Genomic DNA, 25239 nt, shown 5'->3' on the forward strand with positions numbered 1-25239 from the left:
CCTGGGAGAACACTGATACCTACTATATAGTAGTGCGAGTCAAATGTTAGCGGTCATGGACCAATGGACACCCCTTAATTTCAAGCCCTGTACATAATCTATAAATATATATCACTGTTTGAAATCACTTCAATTCATGTTTTAAATAGATATGCTAAAAGTTCCAAAATATGTACACCATGAAAACAAAATTTTATATCTATATTTATATGAAGGCAAAACCAGTTTTCAATTTAATTGCATACATACTGTCATTAATATATTGCAGAGCTTATATTTAACATTGCATATTGCAATACAATAATCTAACATTTAATAGTTTCAGAAATAAATAAAACTGTAACAATATACTTCATATTTACAAAGATAGTATGTAGCAGTAATTATTTAATGAACATTTTTGTGTGATAATTATAGTATGAATATTATTGCTTATAAAATTCTGAAATTTAGTTTTAGCTCATTCTTTAATAATAGTAAACTTTATGTTAAAATGAAAAATAACACGAATGCAATGAAACTATACTATGAAGAATTATGAAATTTTTTAAAAAAATAATTTAAACATAAAAATTGATTTTATTTCATTTACGAGAATTCTCACAGTTTAATTTAGTAATAACACATCACTCTTTAGCAGTCACTTTGCACACTTTTTAACACACAAACTTTTTAGAGAGATTTGTTTCGATTTCTACTTTAATAATAACAATAAAAAATAAATTGCAACAACTTCAACTAATAATTTAAAATTTTTTTTAAAAATTAAGAATAAGTTCAATTTATATATAACTACCACATTAATTTATGAACAATTTTTTTTAGCTTTTAATTCAATAGTAGAAACAATTTTCTTAAAAGTTAAAACAACAGTATATTTTGATAATGTATAAAAAGCTCAGCTTAAATATAAGGAAGACAATATTCTTATTTTTCAATTATTTCTTAAATTCATATATATAGTTACAACATTAAATTTTTACAAAAATGTTACATGTATTTTCAATAGAAAGGTTTGGTAGACCCAAATTAGCAATTGAAATTATTAATTATATACCCACTAGCAGAAACCCTCAAACATGGCAGCAGGCGTTGCAGATTATTAACCACCTTGGCTTTTATAAAAAAAATAAGAAGAAAAAATGGAGAAAGAATTGCTAGCAGAAAAGAACAAATAAAGATCCATCTTTTAGGATGTTTCATCTTCTATACTTTCCATCTTTTAGGATGTTTCATCTTCTATACTTTCCATCTTTTAGGATGTTTTATCTTCAACAAAAAGTTTGTATCTTCTGCGTCTGAGCATTTAAAATCACCTTTTTACCACACTAGATAAGTGATAAGTTTTGATATATCCTCCACTTGCACATATTACAAATATTTTTTTCATCACATTAGTAAAACAGCTTCACAGTAGGCAATGCAAAGGACTATCTTTAAACTTCATTTGATGAAATCTATATCTTATTTCTATATCATACTTTAAATAAATTCCGAATTCCGCAAAATGCTGTCATACTTCATTATTACCTAAAATCGAGTAATTTTTCACAGCTAACGGCTAGGTTTGCTTTTCTAATTTTATTAAAAGGAGGAAAATTTAAACTATATATTCTTTTTAATTTATTATTTCCCAAAATTATTTACGAATTCTGAATTCAAAACAAATAATGAAAACCAAATTTGGTTCAGGTTAAAGAAAAAAATTATTATACTACACTTCTTAAATATATCTTCAATAAGGAAATGACTTCTAAATATGTCATGAGATAATTTGGAAATATATATATNTATATATATATATATATAGTTAATTGTGTTTAGCATGTTCTGCTTAAAAAATTTTAAAAAATAGAATGTAAAATGTACTTAGAAAAATCACGATTTATTTTCAGTGCTTAGTAAAAAATATTTAAGTACAGCATTGTAAAATAGAACATGAACTTAGGTTACGGAAGTCAAATACTCAATTCTCAATAGTTTGAAAATAAATTTATTAAACTAAGAATTAATATTTCTAAATCTTCAATGTTTTACATTTAAAATGACATCTTGTTAAAAAAAAAAAATAAAAAAAAAAAATAAATAAAAACATGATATTTGAATATTTTATCAGCCTGATAGTAGAATTGCCTTGAAGTTAGTTATTGAAACCAAGAGTTTTCAAGGTTGCATGAAAAAAAAAATGCATAGATTTCAAATATTTAGGTACAGTTCAAATAAATTTATTTCTGAAAGAAAGCTATATTTATAAATAGATTAAACTAAAACTAGATTTAATTTTCCAAATCTTATATTCATTTTTTAAAAAAATCTAAGTAATTGGAAAAACTAGTTTCCTCTCGAAAATTCTCAGATTTTTGAAAAAACCATTTATGAAAATTGAGTCTATTACTATATTATAATTTTTTCCTAATCTTTATTTAAGTTATATTTTGTTATCAAATATGGGTTCAAATCCTCCAGGCATTGATCCTGGCTTTGTATGAATTTACAGATGCAGATTTTCCTGCATAAAAAAAACGCGTTTTTTCAACATTATTCAATGGAGAAAGAAACACTTAGTAGAGGAATTTCAGTACAACCTAATCCCGAGGCTCAATCGTCATTAAAAATATATCCGAAACATATTCATAACTTTCATTTTCAACAATCTGATTTCAATATTAATTTAAAAAAACATCTATAAAAATATTGTGTTATTTCAAACAATAAACATTTAACAGATTATTCCTTATCTTAGGAATATGTTTTTATACCAGAAAACTTCGATAAAAAATGTGGCAACAAATTGATTTAAGAACCTGATTTTTTTAGTGTGAATAATTAGAATAGTGTGCACTTTAAAGCAATTGTGCAAGAACTAGTATTAATCAGACATTATAAAGACAAGAAATTATAAAAATTTGCATAAGAATAAAAATTTGCATTTTGTATGATCGTAACACATTTAAAGTGTATTTTTACTTTATGTATGCTACTCCTTAGATTGCACAAAAACATAGAGAAAACTTTTCAGTGTCGGACATAATACATTGTAAAAATAACTGATAAATATTAATAGAAAGGAAAAAAACTTATCACATTTAAAACTTTATGTAGGTTAATGTAACATAACTTTATTTAAAACTATGACTGGTAATACATTTTTGGTGACCATTACATAATATCCCAAGCAAGTGCAAAACATGCACTCGCTTGTTTGATGAATAATGTGGAAGTTCAGTATGAATAATGAAAAGAAGTTATGAATAAGAGCAGAAAGTTGTTTCAATCTTAAATTAGTTATTCAATTATTAAAGAAGAAAAACTGTATTATTATTTTTTCAAAATTTAATGGCTGGTGTTAAACAAATTCGAAAAAATATAATATTTCTGTAACAAAGTGGCTTCGTCTTTTTTTTAATTTTTATTTATTTAACCATTTAATCACCAGCATTATTTTATATACTAAAATAAGAATTTATATATGTATATAATTATTAATATTATCTTTTTTTGATGTCAAAAATTATAATGAGAACATTCTTTATTTATCAAATTTGCAAAAAAATAAGTTGCAGAGCAATCATTTACATTATCAATAATTTAACTCCAGATGTCTTAACATTCCAATAATAGACTATCAAGTTTTGCCAGTTTTAAGACCAACCACTTCAATTTTTTATTAAAATGTGAATAAGTGTATTTTAATAATAATTTAGTTAATATTATACCTTTAGAATATTTTTCTTAAATGACACCAATTTGTTTTATATAAATTAAAGAAGCATAAAAATAAGCATGTTTCTAATTCATAGCCTAGGAGTGAAAAGTATTGATTATAAGTTATCTAGTATGACACTGATATTTTAAGTTATCTTGGGCAGAAATAATAATGTTTTTATATATATATTTACTTCCAATAAAAAAAAATTTTTAAATACTGCAAGCAGAGAATTGTTAATGTTTACTTTTAGTATCAGTTAAAGATAAGCCGTAATAATATTTTTATTTTCCTTAGTTAACTAACTTTAACTCTAATCTGCAATTAGCTCAAAACAAAAATAAAATGCATCATAAAGTTTCTTCTTCTATAACAATTAAAAGAAAATTATAACTTTTGAAAAGATATGATAAAAAATACTTCTAATTTTTCAATAACAAAGTCTTCTCAACTAGCTTATTATAAGTAAGCATTTATAAATTTACAATGATAATGAAAATTTACACTCTGATGAATAAAGTTCTGACTTATATTATACAAACGTCACAAAATATGAATTATGTTAACACACTGTACAACTTCATAAATATTATTACTTGAATTTTTATATATATATGTATTTATACATACTAAACAAAAATGCACACACACAACATATTTTCTGTACAAGTTTTTTGGAGTTAAAAAGACCAGATGAACACACGTTTGGTGCAAAAGGTGGTCTAAATAATGGTTAAACAGCACCAAATGACACACCGCACCCACACACAATGAGGATTTTCGGTCCGATTCTGAGCACCCTGTTTCTTTAGTAAAATAATCAACACACAGTAGTTCGACATGACACATAAGGTACTCCTCCGTTTGCTATGCTTCCATTGGAAGTACTACTTACTTTGCTACCTTTGCTATCGTCCGAGGATGTAGCAGACACCCCTTTGCTACCCTCAATGGAATGAACACTGTAAGCTCTGCTATCGCCTTGAGAGTTCCTTCCCACCAACCTCGAAGTGTTTCTGGTGGGAGGGAAAAAGGTGATCTCAGACTCTGTGTCCGACTCTTCGTGAGAGTTCTGAGCCTCCATCCACTGAGTCCTCATGGGCGTGGAGGCTGTGGCAGATTCACTTTCACTTTCTTTGGTGCTTGTTTCTTGTCGTTGCGAAGAATAAAAGGACACTTCTTTGAACCTACCTTGGTCAACATCGGGTAAAACCATGTCTATGAGTTCCAGGAAAGTTGGCCTGGCTTTAGGATTTTTGTCCCAACACAATTCCATCAGTGCATACCTAAGGAGGAATAAAAGCATAAATTTAAGAGGAGAATCGCAACTACAGAAGGGCGCCGATCATACAGACTGCTTGGGATCGAGGAATCTGTATAATTGGACAACTTCTCTTTTCACTTTTTCCATACTTGGAACTAGATATTGTAATAGTGCTTATTTTAGCATGGAACAAAAAACACTCATTCGGTCTCTCAAAATATGCATAAAAACACTTCCAACAAAAATTAGAAAAATATTGTGTACTCTTGTATATGTTTCAAAAACAAAACTGGAAAGATATTCTTAGAAAAAGAATCCTTCACTGGAGAAACAAGTTTCTTCTATTTCTCACTCTTATTAAAATTAAACAGGATAAAATGTTAGTGGAGAGTGAGGTTCCGTTTTCTAAGGACACAAGATGGCAAAAAAACAATTTTCTGATCTCCTTAAAGAATTTAAAGATAAGACTTTTTTTTTTCTTTATTATTTTTTTTTGAAAAATGCATGATTTTTTAATTGTACAATTAAGTTAATTGGAATAGGAGCGTTTAACTATTTCACAAAGCACAATTGCAAGAAATCATGTTTAAATATAACCACAAAATGAATCATAATTGTTTTGTAAATTTAGTTGGGTATGCCTAAAACATCCTTTTTCCTATGCAACCGTGAGAACATTAGACCATGTACTTTCATATAGATCTACATAAATCTTGTAGTCAGAGGATACCAATTGAAGTGGGAATGAAACATGCTTTTATGAGCTGCAGTATTCTTCCAACAGTTTTAGTTCTGTTCTGGAATTTTAAATCTGAGTATTGTAGCCTTTTATAAGTATGAAAATCTTTTTTAAAAAATAAATTCTGGTAGTATATTTTTTATTTGAGACAGAAATAACTTATCAGGCAGATGTATGTGGATTACAATAGCTTTAAATGGTAAAAACTCAAACAAGTAGTATGTAATGAAAAAAAATTGAATTTGTATTATTATTATAAAACTGATATTGAAACTTTTTGGGTGTAATATCTCATTGACTTCTTGCTTTGTTTGATATGCTACAAAATTGACTATAAGATGAGAAGATTTAAAATTTCTCCACAGATATTCCACATTCTTGGATAAAAATGTTTACCATTTCATCATTATCAGCAGCAATCTCAGATTAGTCAAAAGGGAGGAGAATATTAGCTATGCTATAACAAATTTATTCATACAAAAGGAAAAGTGAATCAAAATGTCTTAGGCATGCAGTATTTTTTATGTTTATTTTTAAAGCTGAACTTCGAGCACAGTTGTGTAAATGATAATAATCCCCATAATTTTTTATGCACAACAGATTCTAAGCTTGATGTTCAAGTTCATGACAGATTCTAATCTTCAAGTTCATGACAGTCAGCTCTCATTTTTCAATGACAGTGATCAAATAAAGTACCAGTGCCATTAAATAAAATTTAACAAGAAATTCATTCATGCTAAAAGTAATATTATATGAATATATTACAAGCAATGCCCTATGAAAATACGAGACATCACTTAATAACAAATCCGGCAAAAAAATCATTAAAAAAATTAACATAAAATTCCTTATCCTGTAAAAACTTCTACCACTTTTTTAAAAATTTCGTTTTACAAAGTCATGCATGTGTTAGGTTTAAAATTAACAAAGTTAAAGGAGAACATAACTTAATGCCATGAAGGAGTTACTTTAGGTTGAGTTTGGGTTTACTTATCATCCTTTCTAAAAAAAAATTATTGTTAAAATCAAACTATCAAAAAATATTTTACTGCAAAAACTGTCCCTTTACAAATTATTTTGTCATAAAAAAAGGATCTTTTAGAATATTTTTCATTTTAAAAATGGAGTTGATGATTTCTTTAATTCATCATTTTATAACAGCAACACTGTGAAAAACCATGTTTTGTGTTTTTCTCACTTTAACAGATTTACAAAAAAAAAAAAAAAACATTAGCAGAAAGAACTTAATTTTATGGTAACTCTAGATGCAGTAAATTACAAAGTAGATTTTTCATACCATAGGACTTTTCACAATTGTCTGAACAAACAACTAGTTTTTGTATTTTTTTCACAAAAAGATTGCCCCATTTCCACAAAATTATGTGTGAATTTTTCACCATTTCACAAAAATTCTGGAATACGAATCGAATTTAAAAAATGCGAAAATACAAATCTTGATGCGTAATTTTCAGATCACGATGCATAATTTTTAAATCGCGCGATATTACAACCGCAAAAACGAATCACGACATTGGATTTTAAGCTCGCGTGAATACGAATTGCTACATAGAGTTTTAAAAGCTCGTAAATACAAATCGCGATATTGGATTTTTAAATCTCGTAAATAAGAATCGCAATGTACAATATTTAAATCGCCTGAATAAGAATCGCAATGTTCAACTTTTAAATCAGGTAAATACGAAAATCGATGTTTGATAATAAAATCGCGATTTTAAAAATGCATAAATACAAAACACGATATTGGTTTTTTAAATCTCGTAAATAAGAATCGCAATTTACAATATTTAAATCGCCTGAATAAGAATCGCAATGTTCAAATTTTAAATCAGGTAAATACGAAAATCGATGATTGATATTAAAAACGCGTGAATAAAAATCGAGATATTTGCTGAGTCTGGACTTGGGATTTCTGAACATGAAATCGGCCAACATGAAATCGGAGAAAATAGCTAATATAAGTAAAAATGCGGAAGGGTTAGCAGCTAGGACGTAGTTTGAATTTTCTGTTTATCTTTGAAAATCGTAAATAAATATAATTATTTTACTTCAACGGCTGAATTTTAAAAGAAAAGCGGGATATTTATATTAAAAAAAAAACGAAACTTTTAGAGAATTGGAGTTTTAGATAAAAAGGCTGAAATTCGAGAGACAAAAAAAATCTCATCCCTATATAAAGGTCAACCAGTTTTCTCCCAAGAAAATGATTTTTAGACAAACTTCAGAGGGAGGAATAAGGACTTCAATGATTTTGCTCCGCGGAAAATTAAATTCCTCATAAAATATTTTAACTAGTGCAAAAAAAATTTCAGCGGAAATTAGCGGGAAAAATGGAAAAATCTGAAAAAAAGCGGAAATCCGCGAATCCGCGGAAGAATCTCATCCCTGTTCAAAATAAAACTAGGATCATTCATTAAAATATGAGGAATTTTATATACCAAATTAAAATTTTTGCCATTCAACCGTATAGAAATGAAGGAAGAAAAAAAAGCAATTTTAGCATCATTGAAATTCATGAAACAAAGTACTGTAATAAAATAAAAAATAAATGAAAAACTAAGTAAACTTAAACAAACTATGAAACTGCTTATCAATTCACATAAAACTATAACTTTCATTACAAACTTTTCAAATAAGTTTATTAGAAATAATATTTTTCAAAGTTATTTCTGTCGATAATTAACACTTACTATAAAATTAGAGTTTAAAAACTAAGTAATTAATTTAAAAAAATTATTAACTTTAAATTAAAAAACAACCTTACTACATTTTTTTCAGCAAAACTAATTGATATCAGAAAAAAAATATGCACTCATAACATTTGAAATTCACGATAAATGAGAAATTATTATAAATACAAAAGTAATTAAATAATAGTTAACATTTTGTAAGTGTATTTTCTAAAAATATTTATACTCTAAAAATTATTGTTAAATATTTATAGATCAAATGAGGGGAAAAATTATGAAACAAAGCTACTACAAACTAGAAATCTTTGAAATTAAATTTTAAACATATTTACATATTGCATTTCTGCTATACATTATTCACAGAAAAATTACATGATAATTCACAGCATGCTTTGTAAAACCATTAAAATCATAAAATAGGTGCACCTGGAAATCTCTTTGATTTTACAAGAAAAAAATTTGAAAATTAGTACAATAAGAACAAGAATTTGAAAAGAAAATCAGAACATACAATTTATCAGGACAATTTTCAGGTTTCGACATTTTCCCTCCAGAAATTACGTAATGTAAAACTTGTTCATTTGCTAATCCTTGGTATGGTTGAGATGCTAAAGTAGACATTTCCCATAAAACAACACCATAGGACCTACAAGAACATTTAGATTTTATTTAAAAATAATGGTTTAGAAGAAAAATATTGAAAATCAATAGTTTTTTAAGCATAATTTACACAATATTATTTATTTCAATCTTAACTATATGAGCATTTAACTCAGATTTTTCTCTGTATTACTAAGAATCTTTCTTGCAGAATAAACTTTTTATTTTCAATTGCTCAATTGGCAAAAATTTGGTATAAATTTGCACTGGAACCAGAGGATTAAGAAGTTGGCTGATTTATGGCACAACAAAATGCAAGGTGAAAAGAAAGCAGAAAAAATAGTTTAAGGCAAAAAAATATGTAATTAATTAAATCTAAATGAAATGTATTCAATTAATAAATAATCTAGTGAAAATATTACACACATATTTGAATGCTCTCTAATTTAAGTTAAACACATAATAAAATATATCAAACAATGTAGGAATATATCATATTAAGGCTGGATTTAACAGCATTTTTATATTTTGCTGCCACTTTCTAATACACATTGTTTTTTTTCATAGAAATGATTAACATACAAATAAATAAAATTCTGCCTAGTTTAGTGGTTTCAACATTTATACATTGAAGTAACAATTTTAATTTTATTCCCTTCTTACTATTTCAGCCTCTATTAAAATAGATAAGATTTTATTTTAAACATTTTTTTTTAACTCTTTTCAGACATTATTAAGTACTTTTTTGGCATTAAGAAATCAGCTTAAACTTAATTTAAAAAAAAAAAAAAACAATGACCGAGAAGCCAATTGTGCCTTTACTAGTAGCGAACATGAAACCAATTTAATTAAAAATGAGTCAGCAAATATAACAATTACAAACCATATACAGTACAGAACCCGTTATCCGGAAATCAGTAAATCGGAAAACCAAAAAACCGGAACGAAATTCAATAAATTTTCCCGCCATTTTTAAAAAAAAAAAAAAAATTTTTTCCCTCATAAGATTTTAGGATTTTTCTTTCTTTTTTGAAAGATGTTTACCTTACCATCATTTTGGAAATAATCATTAGTGTATTACTTCGTTTTTTCAAGATTATTTCCAAATATTTTTTTTTTAGTTGGGTTTAACAATAAAAAAAAAACGGCTTTTTGTAGTGATTCAGAAAACCGGAAAAATCAGTTATCCGGAATAGTGATGGTCCCGATCGTTCCGGATAATCGGTTCCCTACTGTACAAAGATTTCATAGAAGTTAATTAGTGTACAAGCAATCTTGCGTTCGCTCTATGAAGCATGTATGGTTGTTTTAATTTCAAACATTTCAGAAACAAAAAAGTATCTTTTCATTTAAAAAGTAGTAAGAGAGAAAACAAAATAATTTAAAAAAGTAACTTACCATATATCAGATTGAGAACTAAATAAACCATCCTTCAAACATTCTGGAGCCATCCAACGAACAGGTAACAGGCCCTTGCCTCCTTTTCGATAATAATCTGTTTCATATATATCCCTTGTCATACCAAAATCTCCAATTTTGCAAGTCAAATCATCTGATACCATACAATTACGGGCAGCCAAATCTCTGTGAACAAATTTTTTAGCAGCTAAATATGCCATTCCATCAGCAATTTCAACAGCCATTTTTAGAATCTCTTTTAAAGTAGGAGGAGTAACATTCTTGCCAACATTTTCCTGAAAAATATAAACAATTAAATTGAATTCAAAACAAAGATTTATAAAAACAAAGATAATCATATGAAAAAATAATTGTTTTACTTCGCTATCGGGTCGTCGGGAACGTAGGTAAGCTTTCAGGTCACCTTTTCCCATCAATTCCATAACCACTAACGTTGGATGTCCTTTAGAAACAACTCCTAACAATCTAACAACATGATGGCAGTTGAATGCTCTAAAAGAATAATTTCATTTTAATAAATTCATGCTATAGTTATATTAAAATGACAAGTTAGACATTCCTTTCAACAATAACTTTTGTTTTACATAAAACTAGTATTTATTTTTATGTAATAAAATATTCCACGCTTTAAAATAATTCTAATCTACCTCTAATACACATATAGAATAGAGGCAGTGCCAAAAAAATACATTTCTGTGTCCTGGGCTGTACTGAAAATGTATAAAACTCTTAGTATTAAGAACTTTTTAATTCTACTGTATAAAAATTGTACATAATACTTCAGCATGTAATTTTACAGGCAAGTATTTAAAATTAGAAATTAAGTTTTTAATAACAACAAGATTGAATTAAGACTAAATATATTGATTTCTACTGATAATAGCAGAATTTGGATTTTGACTGACATTAAAAGTGCCGTCCAATACTTAAAAAATTAGCTGAAAATGTATGATAAACATGACCAGGATTTTCTAGTACTTCTCTCTGAGCTAGGTTGGAGGAAATCAGTATGCTTCCAGTGGATTCCTTCATATGTTGGGGTGCACAGTAATGATATTGCAGATAATCTTGCTAGAAATGGTGGTGATCTTCTGATTGTCAACTCTGCTGAGCTAACTCCTTCTTAAAAAGAAATTTAAGGATTTAAAATCCACTCGCTCCACAAAAGTAATTTCCTTTCAACTTGGAGCCTCCCACCAGCTCATAATTGGTAGGGTTCAAAGGGTCTCTGTTATGCAGCTGCCCCAGGACTCTACAATCGGCCTTGGCAAGATTCAGAAGTGGTCACTTGAAATGCAAGAAATTTCAGAATGGGGTAAAGATATTTTCTCCTAGCTCCTGTTCCCTTCCCGCACACCTTCTTAATTGTTTAAGTGCCTCCTGGAGGCAGCTTGTTGTTGAGCAGGAGAAGATTTTCGATGTTCTCAGGTGACAAGGTTTTTTTTGGACCTGGTGTAGGCTTTCCTACACCAGGGGGTGAGAAACAACAACATCAATTTAAATAAAATAATCAAATTAATTTGAAATTAAGTTTTTATACTTACTTCATAACTGAAGCCTCTTGCAAAAACTCTATTCTTTCCCTGAGAGATGCAGTTTCATTCACGGTCTACATGCATCAAAATAAATAATGTAGATTAAGATACATACTGGAATAATGCATAACAATTTATTTACTTTAACATACAGTAAAAGAAGTAGTTCCCTTAATAGTTTACATATAAAAAGACAATGGATTTATTTACAGTCTATGTAACTGGGGGGAAAAAAGAAGACAGATCTGTTTACGGAAAATAAAAGATAAAATTTAGCAAGCTGAAGAAAGAAGGGTATTTTAATAGAGTAGGTCTCAACATTTAATAGCATGATAGCACAAATGATGTAGTTATTGATGGCAGGTAAGAACTGTTTTCAATGTCAAGACAGAGGATGATGGTGCTTTTCAAGTTCTATACCTCAACACTTTTTATTGCTCTTAAAGCCAAAACACTTTTATTTATTAGGTACATGATAGTTCGAATTCTTATAAACACCGCTTAAATTCTAGTATTTTAAATAAGATCATGGAAATATTACAATACCAAACTAATTTAATTAATGACTGATACTAAGTTTTTAATATTCAATTAAAAATTTCAATTATCTAATTCAGAGAAGTGATGACAAATGTCCATTTAGCAGTTTAATACAACTCTTATTTAGACAAAATAAAATAAAAAATTAAGGAAATAAAAAAATATAAAAGAAAAAATATGGAAGTTAACATACATAAAATGAAACAAATATAACAGTAATTTTTTGACATAATATATGGATTTGGGAAGACAACTTTTGATAATGGTTATCAAAACTCTGATTTGGGAGCATTGTCAGACAACTGTGCGATTGTTACATTGAAACTCAATTAGTTCAAACAGCAAATATGACATCAGCTGCCTAGTTAAAATATATGGTGAAAACTATGTTTGAATTGACCTCACACTGACAAGGTATTATATTCAATACAGATTTAAAAATTCATTTTGACATAGCTTTTATTTACATATTTTTAACTTGCAGTAAGCCTGATGCATTAATGTGATTAAACTTACATTATAGGATATCAGAATTTGATATCTGTACATACCTTAACTGCACACTTCATTAATCCTCTATCCTCAGTAGTAAATTCTCCTTTATAAACCATACCAAATGATCCTTGACCAAGTTCTTGGAGTAAAGCTATTTTATCTCGAGGCACTTCCCATTCATCAGGCTCATAAACTATAATGAAGTAGAAAATTATTTAAAACATACATAAACATGGGAAAAATAATTGTAATAATTTACAAAATTTGGCTGTTCTCTATGATTTAATACATAATTATATTCAATTAAACTTGGAAAATGTAAAATATATTTTGATACTTTGACTTTTCAGATAGGTCAAAGATTCAATTGATTTTTGTGTTTCTTTTAAATCAATGGAGCATTTGGAATTTTGCTCAGTTTGCGTAAAAATTTCTTTTGATTACCTATTTTCAGTGGCCCCCATCCCCCCTAAGCTCTTGGGCGCATTCTTGGGCAAATTCTAAATTCCTCCCAAACTATTCGTTTTATTTAGTGTAAAAATTCCCCCCCAAGCTTCAAGTGGGCGCATCGTGCGCCCACCTTCCCCCCTGGTGGGAGCCCCTGCCTATTTTTGCAATTGCATAACAAAAGAGAAATCTGGTTTTTGGCAGGTAAAACATTGTTTTTGTAATAGTTTTCTTGACTCAAAATATTCTATGCACAATGCATTTTGAGTAAACCTGATTTGAATATTTACATAGAGTTAAAATACACATTAAAAAAATATATATAAAAATTCTTCTAAAGAAATATTTACCGAAAACTTTACGAAAAACGACCAAATAGACAGGATTAAAAAGAAAACACACATAAAAGATTATAAACCAATAGATATGCTGAAAATTACTTTTATTGCATTTATTTGTGAATTATGTAATGGAATGTACTTACCAGCACTCATATATTCTGGGTTTACAGATGCATACAGCATGGTAGGCATATTATCATATCTATACAATAAGTGTAAAAATTATTAACATATAATAGAAAGTAATCGAATGAAAATATATACAAGCTCAGATTTACAACTGTAACAATACTCTGAAATATCGAATACATACTTCTTTTTCTGATAGGCATAAAACAAAATTGCTCCAAACGTACTAACTACTACAAAAACAATTCCAATGACTAACAAGGCTAAAAACTCAGGTCGCATGCCACCTGAAACGAAAAGGGAATTATTGTAAACAAGTTTTTGTTCTGTTTAAATGAGAAATTAATCCTAAATCATTATTAACTATTTATGACAACAAGAATAAAAAATTTTTTTTGTTAATAACTATCTGTATATAATAGTGTATTCTACAAAACACATGTAACAGCTGTAAAAAGCAGCATTCAATGGAATGTCACTTTTGGACACATTTCGGGGACTAAAAAGGTTCCAACTTAATTTTGAAAGTCCTGCAAATTAATGAATTATGTCTTAAAACCAAATTCACATGAGAGAAAAAAAAATTTATAAAATGCTAACAAAGATTATTTTCCCTTCGCTTTAGGGATTTTTTGTCTTGTCATTCTTTCCCTCAATTAAAAATGAATTTAAAATGTTTCATGTTTAATATACAGAAACAAAAGAAATCTGCTTTCAAAACTTTAATTAAATGACTCTTTGTCATAGGAATCATCTTGTTTTTAAAGAGCAAAAATTAATAAAACTTGTTTTTGAAGTGAGATTCTTGAAGGAAAAAAACAAAAAACAAATAAAAACAATTTTTTTTCACTGTATTAGAATGACACACTCAGTGAAGACATTTTGATGAGTATTAAAATACCATTGTGTTTACGGAATAGAAAACTGCTTTATGTGCCAGGTTTTCCAAGTAGGACTACAAATGCTCTATTGCATAGATTCTCAACCTTTCTAACGTTGCCGCCCCCTTAATAAGCAAAAAACATATCAACGCCCCCCTTTCAGTTATTTAGAGCATGAGGACGGGGGGAGCGTGCTGAATTATAAGATGCATTTTCAGGCAATTTTTTAAGCGTTAAATTTGAATGTTTTTTTTTTTGTTTTTTTTCTTTTTAAATTTAATGTGTACGTTAACTCTATAATTTTCTCCCGGCAGGTAATCGCAATCTATTTGTCATAATAAAAATAAATACGGTAATGAAAAAAATAAGTTCAACAAAGAAAACTGCTTAAGAGATGCTTAAAAAGAGCCACTTGTTCTTAATTAGATAATTAAAAAAATTACCCAAAAATAAAAATAGTAGTATTATCGAAACAATCAAGTTACTATGTCATTGGACTGATTGTACTTGATGGTTCATAGCCAATTTCTTAACGTTTGGTTCAATATTTTTACTGAGGTGAAGACGCAAGTCCCCTCGTTGCATGATTTCGAGTACATTTCTCTTTTTTGTGACTTGATCCATAACAGCACTGAATCCACGTTCGACAAAGTAGAAGAAAGGGAAGGAAATTAGAAATAATTTTGTCAATAAGAATGAATTTTGACAGTGTAGAGTAGAGGCGACTGATGTTACCTTGAAGCCAAAATTCTGTGAGTTATCACCATTTCAAAGCTTCATTAGTTGTAAGTTTGACCAATTCCTCCTGAATCTGAACCTCTTCTGTTTCAATATTCAAAAAAGAATTAATAACCCATTTGAGGAAATAGAACAAAACACATTTATAACGGTCAGAAAAGTCCATGTGAAAAGAGTCAAGGTTTTAACTATATTCTTGTGTACCATTAGAGGAAATTTCGCCATTCTTTTCAAGATACGATAAGATTTGAAATTGGTTGAACACATTCCTACCAAATTTCTGCTTCCAAAGAATAAGTTTTTTTAGAAATATAGAAATAACTGATTTCGTAGGGATCAAATTTAGTTTGTCACATTGAAGTTGCAAATTAACGCCATTAAATTTTGCAAATAAATCTACCAACGTCTATCTTAAATTCTAGCAATCTGTCTCTCACAGCTACATTCTGTCTTCGAGGAAAGCCAGTGAATCACGGTGTAGTAGCAAGCGATATTCTTCCGTTTTTCTTGAACAGCTGTCTGAGTAATCAATCGTTGAGAACGTTACTACGAATTTTGTTCGCAGCAGATATGACATATTGCAATGACTGATGCAAACGGTCGCTGAGATTTTTTCTTACTAAATACTGTCTGTGAATCACGCAGTGAGCTGCTAAAATATCTGGTACCACACTCTTCAAAACGGCGAAAAACCCACCATGTCGACCCACTATTGCAAGGGATATTTTTGATTAAATCGGATGAGGCTGGATAGTGTAAAACTGTTCCTAAAATTTCCTTAACAGCGGCAGTATCAATTCTTTGCCGATGGTATGACATTTCCCAGATTTAGTAATTAATTTTGATATATTATAAGAACTTATCAAACCATCATTGCATTTTTGTGATTAGGTTGTTAGTAAGCCAGTGGTCAAAGGTGCCTTCAGAAACTTGTCTTTGATGTTCTTATTTTGTTTGTGAGAATGAGTATTTTGCAAATGCTTCTGCTAACGGGAAGGCTCCATTGTCTCATTATATTAAACTTTGTTATAAAATAAATTCATGGGTAGTTGAGAGTTCGACAGCGATTGAACAAATCTAAACTTCAAGTACGTGGCACTGTATTGAATATACTTCTTTATGTTAACCAACATTGTCGGTGGCAGTAAAATACGAATGAAAGAAAATCAACTGTTTATTCAAATCAATAAATAATTTACGATTAAGAACTAGTTCAGAAACGTACCTGGCCAAATAAACAATGAAATCGAATCGAAACTGGGTAAAAAACTGCTAGGAAGCAAACTAAACCATCATAAGAAACACGGGTCAAATCAAACATTTTTACAAAAAGTGTGTGAAGTTTAATTCTCCATAAATGTCTTGAATATCAGAGGCAAAAACTACTGACTCATGCGCTGTGCTGAGGTGATTCGGATCGGAGAATATGTGTTGCATAAGTTCGTTTTACTGCTGGTACTAATGTTGTATCAGATAATCTAATTTATTATATTAATTTAATCTTTTTATTTATCATTAATTTCAGATTAATTTTATTTACTAAATGATTCTTAATTTAATAATTTTATTTGGGAGTATTAAAATTAAATTTGAATAACATAATCTGCTCATCGCCCCCTACAGCCCAAAACATACCTAGCGCCCCCTGCCGCCTAAAACAAGTCCACCGCCCCTCAGCATACTCCCAACGCCCCCAGGGGGGCATTATCGCCCCCGTTGAGAAACACTGCTCTATTGGATTAAGGTCAGGTGAATTTGGAGGCCAAGACATGACTTGAAAGACACTGGAATGTTCCTCGAACCAATCCATGACGATTCGATTCTTATGACATGGTGCATTATCGTGTTGGTAAATACCATCCCCCGCAGGAAAAACTGTTGCCATCATTGGGTGAACCTGGTCTGCAACTATGTTCAAGTAGCTTACAGACGTCAGGGATTGTTCTATGAGGATTATGGTTCCTAATGTGCCCCATGAAAACATTGTTCCTGGGCGAGAAACTATGAAAATCTGGGCGAGCCCATTGTTATAGATGGAAGGTGATCATAATGTAATGGCTCTTCGGTGTATATTTTTGGGAACAGGATGCACACACATAATTTGAAGTCAAAAAGTAAATAAATATAAACTTTAATGATAATAATAAAAAAAATAATTAACTAAAAAATAAATAAAAATAAAAAATACGAAAATAGTTCACTAAGATTTTTAGCTGGACAAATAGTTTGTGGAGACAAAGATCCATGATACATACAACATAGAGTTCAATTATGAAACTGAAAATTTATATCTAGAAAATCTATTTTAACGCTATCTAGCAGTGATCCAAAATTTCACCTATAGCTACTGAATCTTTTGAGAGATAAAGTTTTAACAAAATCAAAATCTTTTGTTATAGTTTTGGGCTCTTGTGCTATAATTCTATTATATTATGTCCCACCAAGTGGTTCACAAAGTCCTTTTTATAAATATTAACTCCTATAGCTTAGACAGGTACAAATGTCAGTTTCAGTAGCATGGAAATATTTTATTATTTTTGGTAAATCTGTTACTTTTAAATTATCCATGTTGGTAACCAGAGTACCATCTAACAATGTCTAAATTCTCTGGCTTTAATTTTTCAAGTGGCATTTGAGCCAATCTTTCTTTTTCAGCGGCTGCTTTTTTAATCCGTTTAGCAACAATGTTTTCAAGCACATTTTTATTACGGTGTTCATCATTACCAGTCATTGATGGTATGTTTCTAATTTTTGGATACAGCATAAGTTTAATATTTAGTTCATTGAAGAGTAAAGTGAAGTTCATTGAAAAGTACCTTTCTCACTCTAAATGAGTAACTTCTAATAAAAGATTGAAAATAAAAATTCTGTACTATTCACAATGTACTACGGCAATAGATTTCTGATAATATGTACTATGAATATGTAACAATGGGAGATAGATTTTGATACCAAATCTTTGGAGAACATGATGAGTATAAAATTCCACAGATAAAAAATAAACACAATGAAATAAACCACAGATAATAAACAAAAAAATAAACCAAAGATAATAAAAAAATCAACATTTAATAGAATAAAACTGGAAATGGTACACTAAAATTTCACAATTACAATAAAAAAATTACGGCAATAAATTATTTTGTGGTTGCAAAGATCCACAATACATACAAGATGGAGTGCCAAAATGAAACTGGAGCCTTACTTCTTTTGCATTTAGAAATTCTATTTTAGAACTAAACTAAACTCAGTGGCACGACTGCCCATTTCAGTTTGCTTGATCTTGGGCTATGGGGTGCAGGAGCAGATGTTCCGGTCAGGTGGTCAGCCGAACGTGGAACACCCAGTGTCTAGTTCCCAAGCACACTTGGTACTCATTTATCGACCCACTGAAGGGATGAAAGGCTGAGTCAACCTTGCCTGGCCCGAGGATTTTAGAACTAACTAATGGTGATCGGCAAATCTTATCTATGTCTCAATAGTATCATCTAGCATTTCACATATATTTAATGTTTATAAAATATTGAATTAACATTGACATTTTATGCAGAAATCGAATAGTAAAATAAAAAGTAGATATGATTTACTTCTAAAATCTGGAACAATGAAATATACAGCTCTAGTCCAGTTTCCATTCCCAGCAAGTGAGGTGGCTCTTAGCCTCAGAGAATAATTTCCAGGTAATAAATCATTAAATATGTAACCCATTTTCTTCTGGTAATCAAGTTGAGTGATGCAAATAGGTATTGTTTTGTACTAAATAATTAAGTAATAAATCAGTAAATAAAATAAAGATTTTCAGCATAAAAATTATGAAAAAGGTAGAAAGTTCCTACTTACATCTGAAGCATCAGATGATCTTATTTCAACATGATAATTTACAATTAAGCCATTGTAGTCTTTAGGTTCATCCCATTTCACATAGATGCCAGCTGTCAGATTCTCATTGTTAATTATGATACTTGATTCCTCAATATCATCTGCACCACCTTCAGATAAAAGTCAAATATTTATTAGAAATAAATTTCAGGTTATAAGTAATAGTTCAGAATTTATGTGTAAATAGATACTAATAATAAATAAGGAATTATAAAACTTAGAGATTCGAACATTTTGTAGGAGTTTAAAATTTAAAAATATATTGCTACATAATTGATTTCCTATATAAATATTAAGTTCATGAAAAAAGATATAGATCTTAAAAGATGTTACTTATAAGAGACAATAATGATTGTGTCAAAAATACAGTAGGATAACAATGCCGTTTTTTAGGATTATAAAATAAGATAAGAAGACACCATACAACTGATAGACCAGTTCACATAAAGTGAAAGTTCAATAGTGCTAAGATGGATTTTTTCAAAACAAAACAATCAAAGACAGCATGTTTTTTAGTGAAGTGATTACACAATTCTTTTACTCATACAAAGAGCTAAACTAGTGTCACAAGATTATTACCTCTAATCACTTCATCAACCTTAGCAAAAGAGAATATACTGTTTACTTACTCTGGGTTAAAGTGGATTTGAGGCTAATATACTTCTATTCTAAAACCTTTTACATGGTTTTGTTGGTGCAATTGGTTAAACAGCACTCTTTATCAACAGCAAGTATCTGGCAATAAATATTAGCAATGCACTCATCTTCTGCTGCTAAAAATCCTATTACTATGCCTCGCGAAGTTTTAGCTACATCTACTTATTACGATTTTATGCTCTCATGCAAATTAATCAATCATTTATACACTATCCATAGAGTGCTTTTTTTTTAACCTTATTTTATAACACTGAAATGTAGTGCTGCTATTTCTACTCTAGATTCTCTACCTTTCATTTGGGAGACCCTTACAATATAAAAGAGGAAAAATTAAACCATGCATAAAAACAATGTATGAATTAAAATGCAATACTTTTCTTAACGATGCAATCTAAATAGTATTCCAAATAAAAATAAGGATTGTAAAAATGCTTACGAGCAAAAATATATATAAGTGTCAATATTTTTTTATTTATTTTTTTTTATTTCCAATGAGCTGCACAATTGGTCTTGCCAATGAGCAGACCTAGTGCTTTCTCCAGAGGTGGTATCCACTCTTTCAGGACCACCACAATGTGTGAGATACCGTTGGTCATGTTAATTTGGACGTCTAGTTTCTGCCACACTAGATGGCAGCACCGAGACTCTATTTGGTTGCTAAAGTTCACTAGGAATTTAATTTTGCCGGAAATGCCAAGAGCCAATAAGGCACTCCAGGGATCTTTTACATGCCGCATAATCATACGACATGGACGCTGAGGATTTTCTGCATCCCGAAAATCCGGTGTCTGGGCCAGGGATCGAACCCGCAGACTTGGGCTCAGAAGGCCGACGACAAACCAACTGTGCCACTCAGCCACTAAGTGTCAATATTGAATAGATATTTTAAAACAGGTGGATATTGATTTATTTATTTATATTTTGGTCAAAATTAAGTTTCTTTAAAAAAAAATTCAGAAAAATTGTTTTTTTAAATTCAAAAAGTACATTTTAAATTTCAATTTAGGTTAGTCCAGTTTTAAAAATATAGAATTTGACTGCCTACTAAAAGTTGTTTCCAAGTGAGTAACATGATTTTTATGACTTAATTTGGGCCTCAGATGTCACAGTACCTTTCTTTAAATTATAGCTTTAAAAATTTAAATTATAAAAATTATTTTGTATTGTTTCACAATCCTACATGAAATTTCAATTAAACTATGGAAAGTAAAAAAAAAGGTGGTATATAAATGCTTTCTTGATGAAATCAAAACAAGGTTGGCAAGTTTCTGCAGAGGTGGTTAAAAGCACTGGTAGAAACCGGTTAAAAATTGCATGGCAGAAACCCTTTTCTGCCACATTTTTGGCAGAAATTCAGAAAATGACATAAAAGTAAGCACTGAGATTGACATACAATGCATAATTCATAGAAAAAACAATTAAATGTTAAACAAAGTACAATTTATTTACAAAATTATCACCATTCAAAATCAAATATTACATTGTTTACACTCTGCAGTAATCTATAACAAAAGACAAGTTTTGATGCAGTTTCTAAACCTAAACAATTTCTCAATTTGCAATGCACGAATGAGAAATTTGAGAAGATGCTTTTAAGTTCAGCAGAACTAGCAGGCATTGCCATTAAGGAACAGGCAAGATTTATGAAACTTTCATCTATTGCATATTTTTTAAAACTGGACCACCATGTAGCAGATGGGGTAGTTGTCAAAACTTTACTAGAAAAATAAATTTCAGAAAATGGGGCCAATTTGTTTTGCAAAGCTATAACATAAGATACAAAATCTGAGTTAATATTGGCGAGTAAAATTCTGGCACTTTCTTCTTGAGCACATGATAATTTCAATTCCAAGTACTTTGGATGCAGCATATAAGCTAGCAAATGATAATCAGTAACTGCCTGGTTAAATCTGTATGTCACATGATTTTTATAAACAGTCATAAGTTTCTCTTTACTTAATTCATTTTTCAGTTGACTTAAACAAAATGTCATTAAGCAATTACTAGAACTAATAAAGAGGTTTTTTTAGTTTCTGCCACTGGCATGGCAAAAACCAGTTTCTGCCGGCAAAAAGCCAACCCTGAATCAAAATCACCTTAACTTCTTAAAACAATAATATGCTTTATTTAACAAAGCAATGCAGGGGAAATCTCTTAGTAGTTAATAAGATAAAAGTAAAATAGATATTAGAAAAGAAATTACCCAAAGGAAGAGTTCGAACAGTTGTTATAGCCTGAGAACTGCACGGTTGTTCCAACTCTCTACTTTTCTCTTGGCAAGCTTTAACCTGTTAAAACAAATAAACAATTCATATGCAACTTTTTAATCAGGTATGATTTAATAAGACAAACAAAAACTGATAACAAAATCAAGCAAAAAAGTTAGACAAACACACTTAAAATAGACATTGTTGTAAGTAAAATATGTTTTCATGGCAAAATACTATGTAAATTAGTTTATGAAATATGGATTACATAATTAAAAAGATGCTTAATAGATTTTTTAATGTCATTGAAAATTATTTTTGCACAAACACAAGCAATTGTCATAAAGATAAATAAATAAATAAAAATTACCTCAATGGTGTACTCTGTAAAGTGATGAAGTCCAGTTACAGCACGATACATTTCTTCAACTTTGAAATAAAACCGCCCTTCTCGATCAGGCGATGCTGTGGTTGATGGTTCTTCAGATGTAAGTTCAGTATTAGTTGTCATGGTGAAGTCAACATTAGAATTGGGAGTTATATTGTAAAAAAATGGCATTTTTGACGCAGGTGCTCGAGTAGTAGATGGTAAATTTTGATTCAAATCAGTATTGATACCAGCATTGGCATTAAAAGATGGGCTGCAATAAAAAAATTATAAAAATATCAAATAAAATACTTTCACTCTACTATTTACTCTTATGTTAAAGCAATAATAAAAAGGGAAGCACATATTGAAAAGGAATATATTATTTTTGCCTATATACATTAAAATGTCTGTCATAGATAGGGTTTATACCAGTATGTTGCCAAATGTTGGTAAAATCACACGCGCATAGGAGACAAATTTGTCTTTTTGAAATACGTTTAGAATTGACAAAATAGTAAAGAAAAATATTTTTTACATTGAATTTCATACATTTATTGTACAATTTTGTAAAAATTTTATTGTATTATTTTTTGTAAAAATTTTATTGTACTAATTCAGGGTGTGTAGCCAAATTTTACAACAAAAAATAAGCACCTTTAAAGTACTCAAAAAATATATTTAAGCACTGTAAAAAAATATAATAAGGTTGGCAAATTTTAAAAAATTGACGGTTTTAACCCTCACATTAAAAAAAAAACCTTTTGACATAATTCTTTGACAATCGTCGAAAACCTAAAGTTTCTGCGTAAGGATATTATAAATATGAATTATTTTTAAATTAACATACAAGTAAAATTACAAGCGTTCTATCAATTATGTTCTGGAATTATATTTTAATACAAAACTCTTTGTTTTGAAAATAACTGTCAAAAATCCAAAAGGCCTGTTTAGACGATCCAATTTCTTGGACAGAGATTGATTGATATTGATGGAAACTTGTTTTGCTTTGAGCTTGGATCGTGTAAACAAACATCCAAGAACTTGGTCCAACTTCTTGGACGATAGTAGAGCATGTTCTACTTTCCATCCAAGTTTTTTCTCCCTTAACCAATCAGCGTCTTAGGTTTTGTGACGTCAACAAGCTGGCAGCAAATTATGTCATTTTGTTGTGGGTTTTCATATATTTTAGTTCAAATAAATTGATCTGTTGAGGTTTATTTGTGTTATTATGATTTTATTTGAATTTATTTAGTAATTTTAAACTTATGTAAGTATTATTTTATAATGTTGAATATTAACAATGCGCATGCGCAAGTTTTTCTTTCAACGAATCAGCGACATTAAAGAACTTGGATAGTGTCAACGAATCATCCAATTTCTTGGACAGAGAAATCCGTCCAATTTCTCGGATTCAAGAAATTGGACCGTGTAAACAGGCCTAAATTTTGGTGCAAAAAATATTAAATAATTATAAATAAAAATGTGTCAAATTGCAATTTATACAATCCCTTAATTTGCTTAATTATTCAAAATAAAAACAAAATCAATTATCTAATTTTTAAAAAAAAACATTTAACAATCATCTTATTCTTTATATGTAAAATAAGTTTTCATTTACTTCCACTTTAACTCCTCTTTCCCCCAAAGCAAGCGATTACAAAAAATTAGTTTTGAGGCTCTCAGTACTCAAAGTTCATTTGCCAGTTTTGTATGAAGAAGACCGAAAATGAAAATGTTTTTTTTTTCAAATGATGCTCAGCTGTATATACTAGAATGTTGACCTACTAAACTATTACAACATAATAAAATAACATGTAATTAGGAAATTTATTCTAATAACTGCAATAAATACTGATGGTAACTTAATTAAACCCTTGAATTGATTAATTAAAAAACTTATTGACTCTTTTAAACAAATAGTTACATGTTTTGTAAATTATAATTAGTTTACTTATCAGGGAATATATTATATTTATGATTTATTGGAAATATTCATAGCAGGAGTGCAGAAAATTCTCAGTCCTTAATATTTCCCACATACAAAGTTTACATGTTTTGTAAATTATAATTAGTTTACTTATCAGGGAACACATTATATTTATGATTTATTGGAAATATTCATATACATATAAGCAGGAGTGCAGAAAATTCTCAATCCCTAATATTTCCTACAGACAAAGTTTTTTTTCTCTTCTTTTGATGGAAATTTCCCTAGAAATTTCAAAATTTTTCCTTCTTTTTCTTTCAAGTACAATAACTTTTTTAAAAGATTTTTGGAAAATAAAGTTTAAGTAAGAAAAAAATTTACTTGATTTTACACAATTCTTGAATAAACGAGCATTTGTTAGAAATCGAAGTATGTTGAAATAGTAATACAGTACAAAACCCGTTATCCGGAAAATCAGAAAACCGGAACAAAATTCGATAAATTTTCTCGCCATTTAAAAAAAAAAATTTTTTTTTTCCTCGTAAGATTTTACGATTTTTCTTTCTTTTTTTAAAGATGTTTACCTTACCATCATTTTGGAAATAATCATTAGTGTATTACTTCATCGTTTTTTCTTATTTTTAAGATTATTTCCAA

General features: G+C 29.2%; 1 protein-coding gene across 4 annotated transcripts in view; it reads right to left on the minus strand.

The window, feature by feature from the left end:
• Window positions 1-3085: 3085 nt before the first annotated feature.
• LOC107443324 (insulin-like peptide receptor) overlaps window positions 3086-25239 on the minus strand; it is a 142248-nt gene continuing 120094 nt past the window's right edge. For 3 of the 4 annotated variants that reach the window (XM_016057147.3, XM_016057146.3, XM_016057148.3), the window contains 11 exons: window positions 22656-22926; window positions 22282-22366; window positions 19383-19531; window positions 19130-19298; window positions 14108-14210; window positions 13938-13996; window positions 13063-13199; window positions 11981-12045; window positions 10416-10928; window positions 8929-9063; window positions 3086-4992 (listed from right to left, as the gene is read on the minus strand). In XM_016057147.3, coding sequence (XP_015912633.1) covers window positions 4527-4992; window positions 8929-9063; window positions 10416-10928; window positions 11981-12045; window positions 13063-13199; window positions 13938-13996; window positions 14108-14210; window positions 19130-19298; window positions 19383-19531; window positions 22282-22366; window positions 22656-22926 — 2152 coding nt within the window. In that variant the 3' untranslated portion in view covers window positions 3086-4526. The remainder of the gene's footprint in view (window positions 4993-8928; window positions 9064-10415; window positions 10929-11980; window positions 12046-13062; window positions 13200-13937; window positions 13997-14107; window positions 14211-19129; window positions 19299-19382; window positions 19532-22281; window positions 22367-22655; window positions 22927-25239) is intronic. The other variant, XM_016057149.3, reaches the window with a different exon arrangement.

The sequence above is a fragment of the Parasteatoda tepidariorum genome, chromosome 7 (assembly GCF_043381705.1).
Source record: "Parasteatoda tepidariorum isolate YZ-2023 chromosome 7, CAS_Ptep_4.0, whole genome shotgun sequence".
In the NCBI taxonomy this organism is placed as follows: Eukaryota; Metazoa; Arthropoda; class Arachnida; order Araneae; family Theridiidae; genus Parasteatoda; species Parasteatoda tepidariorum.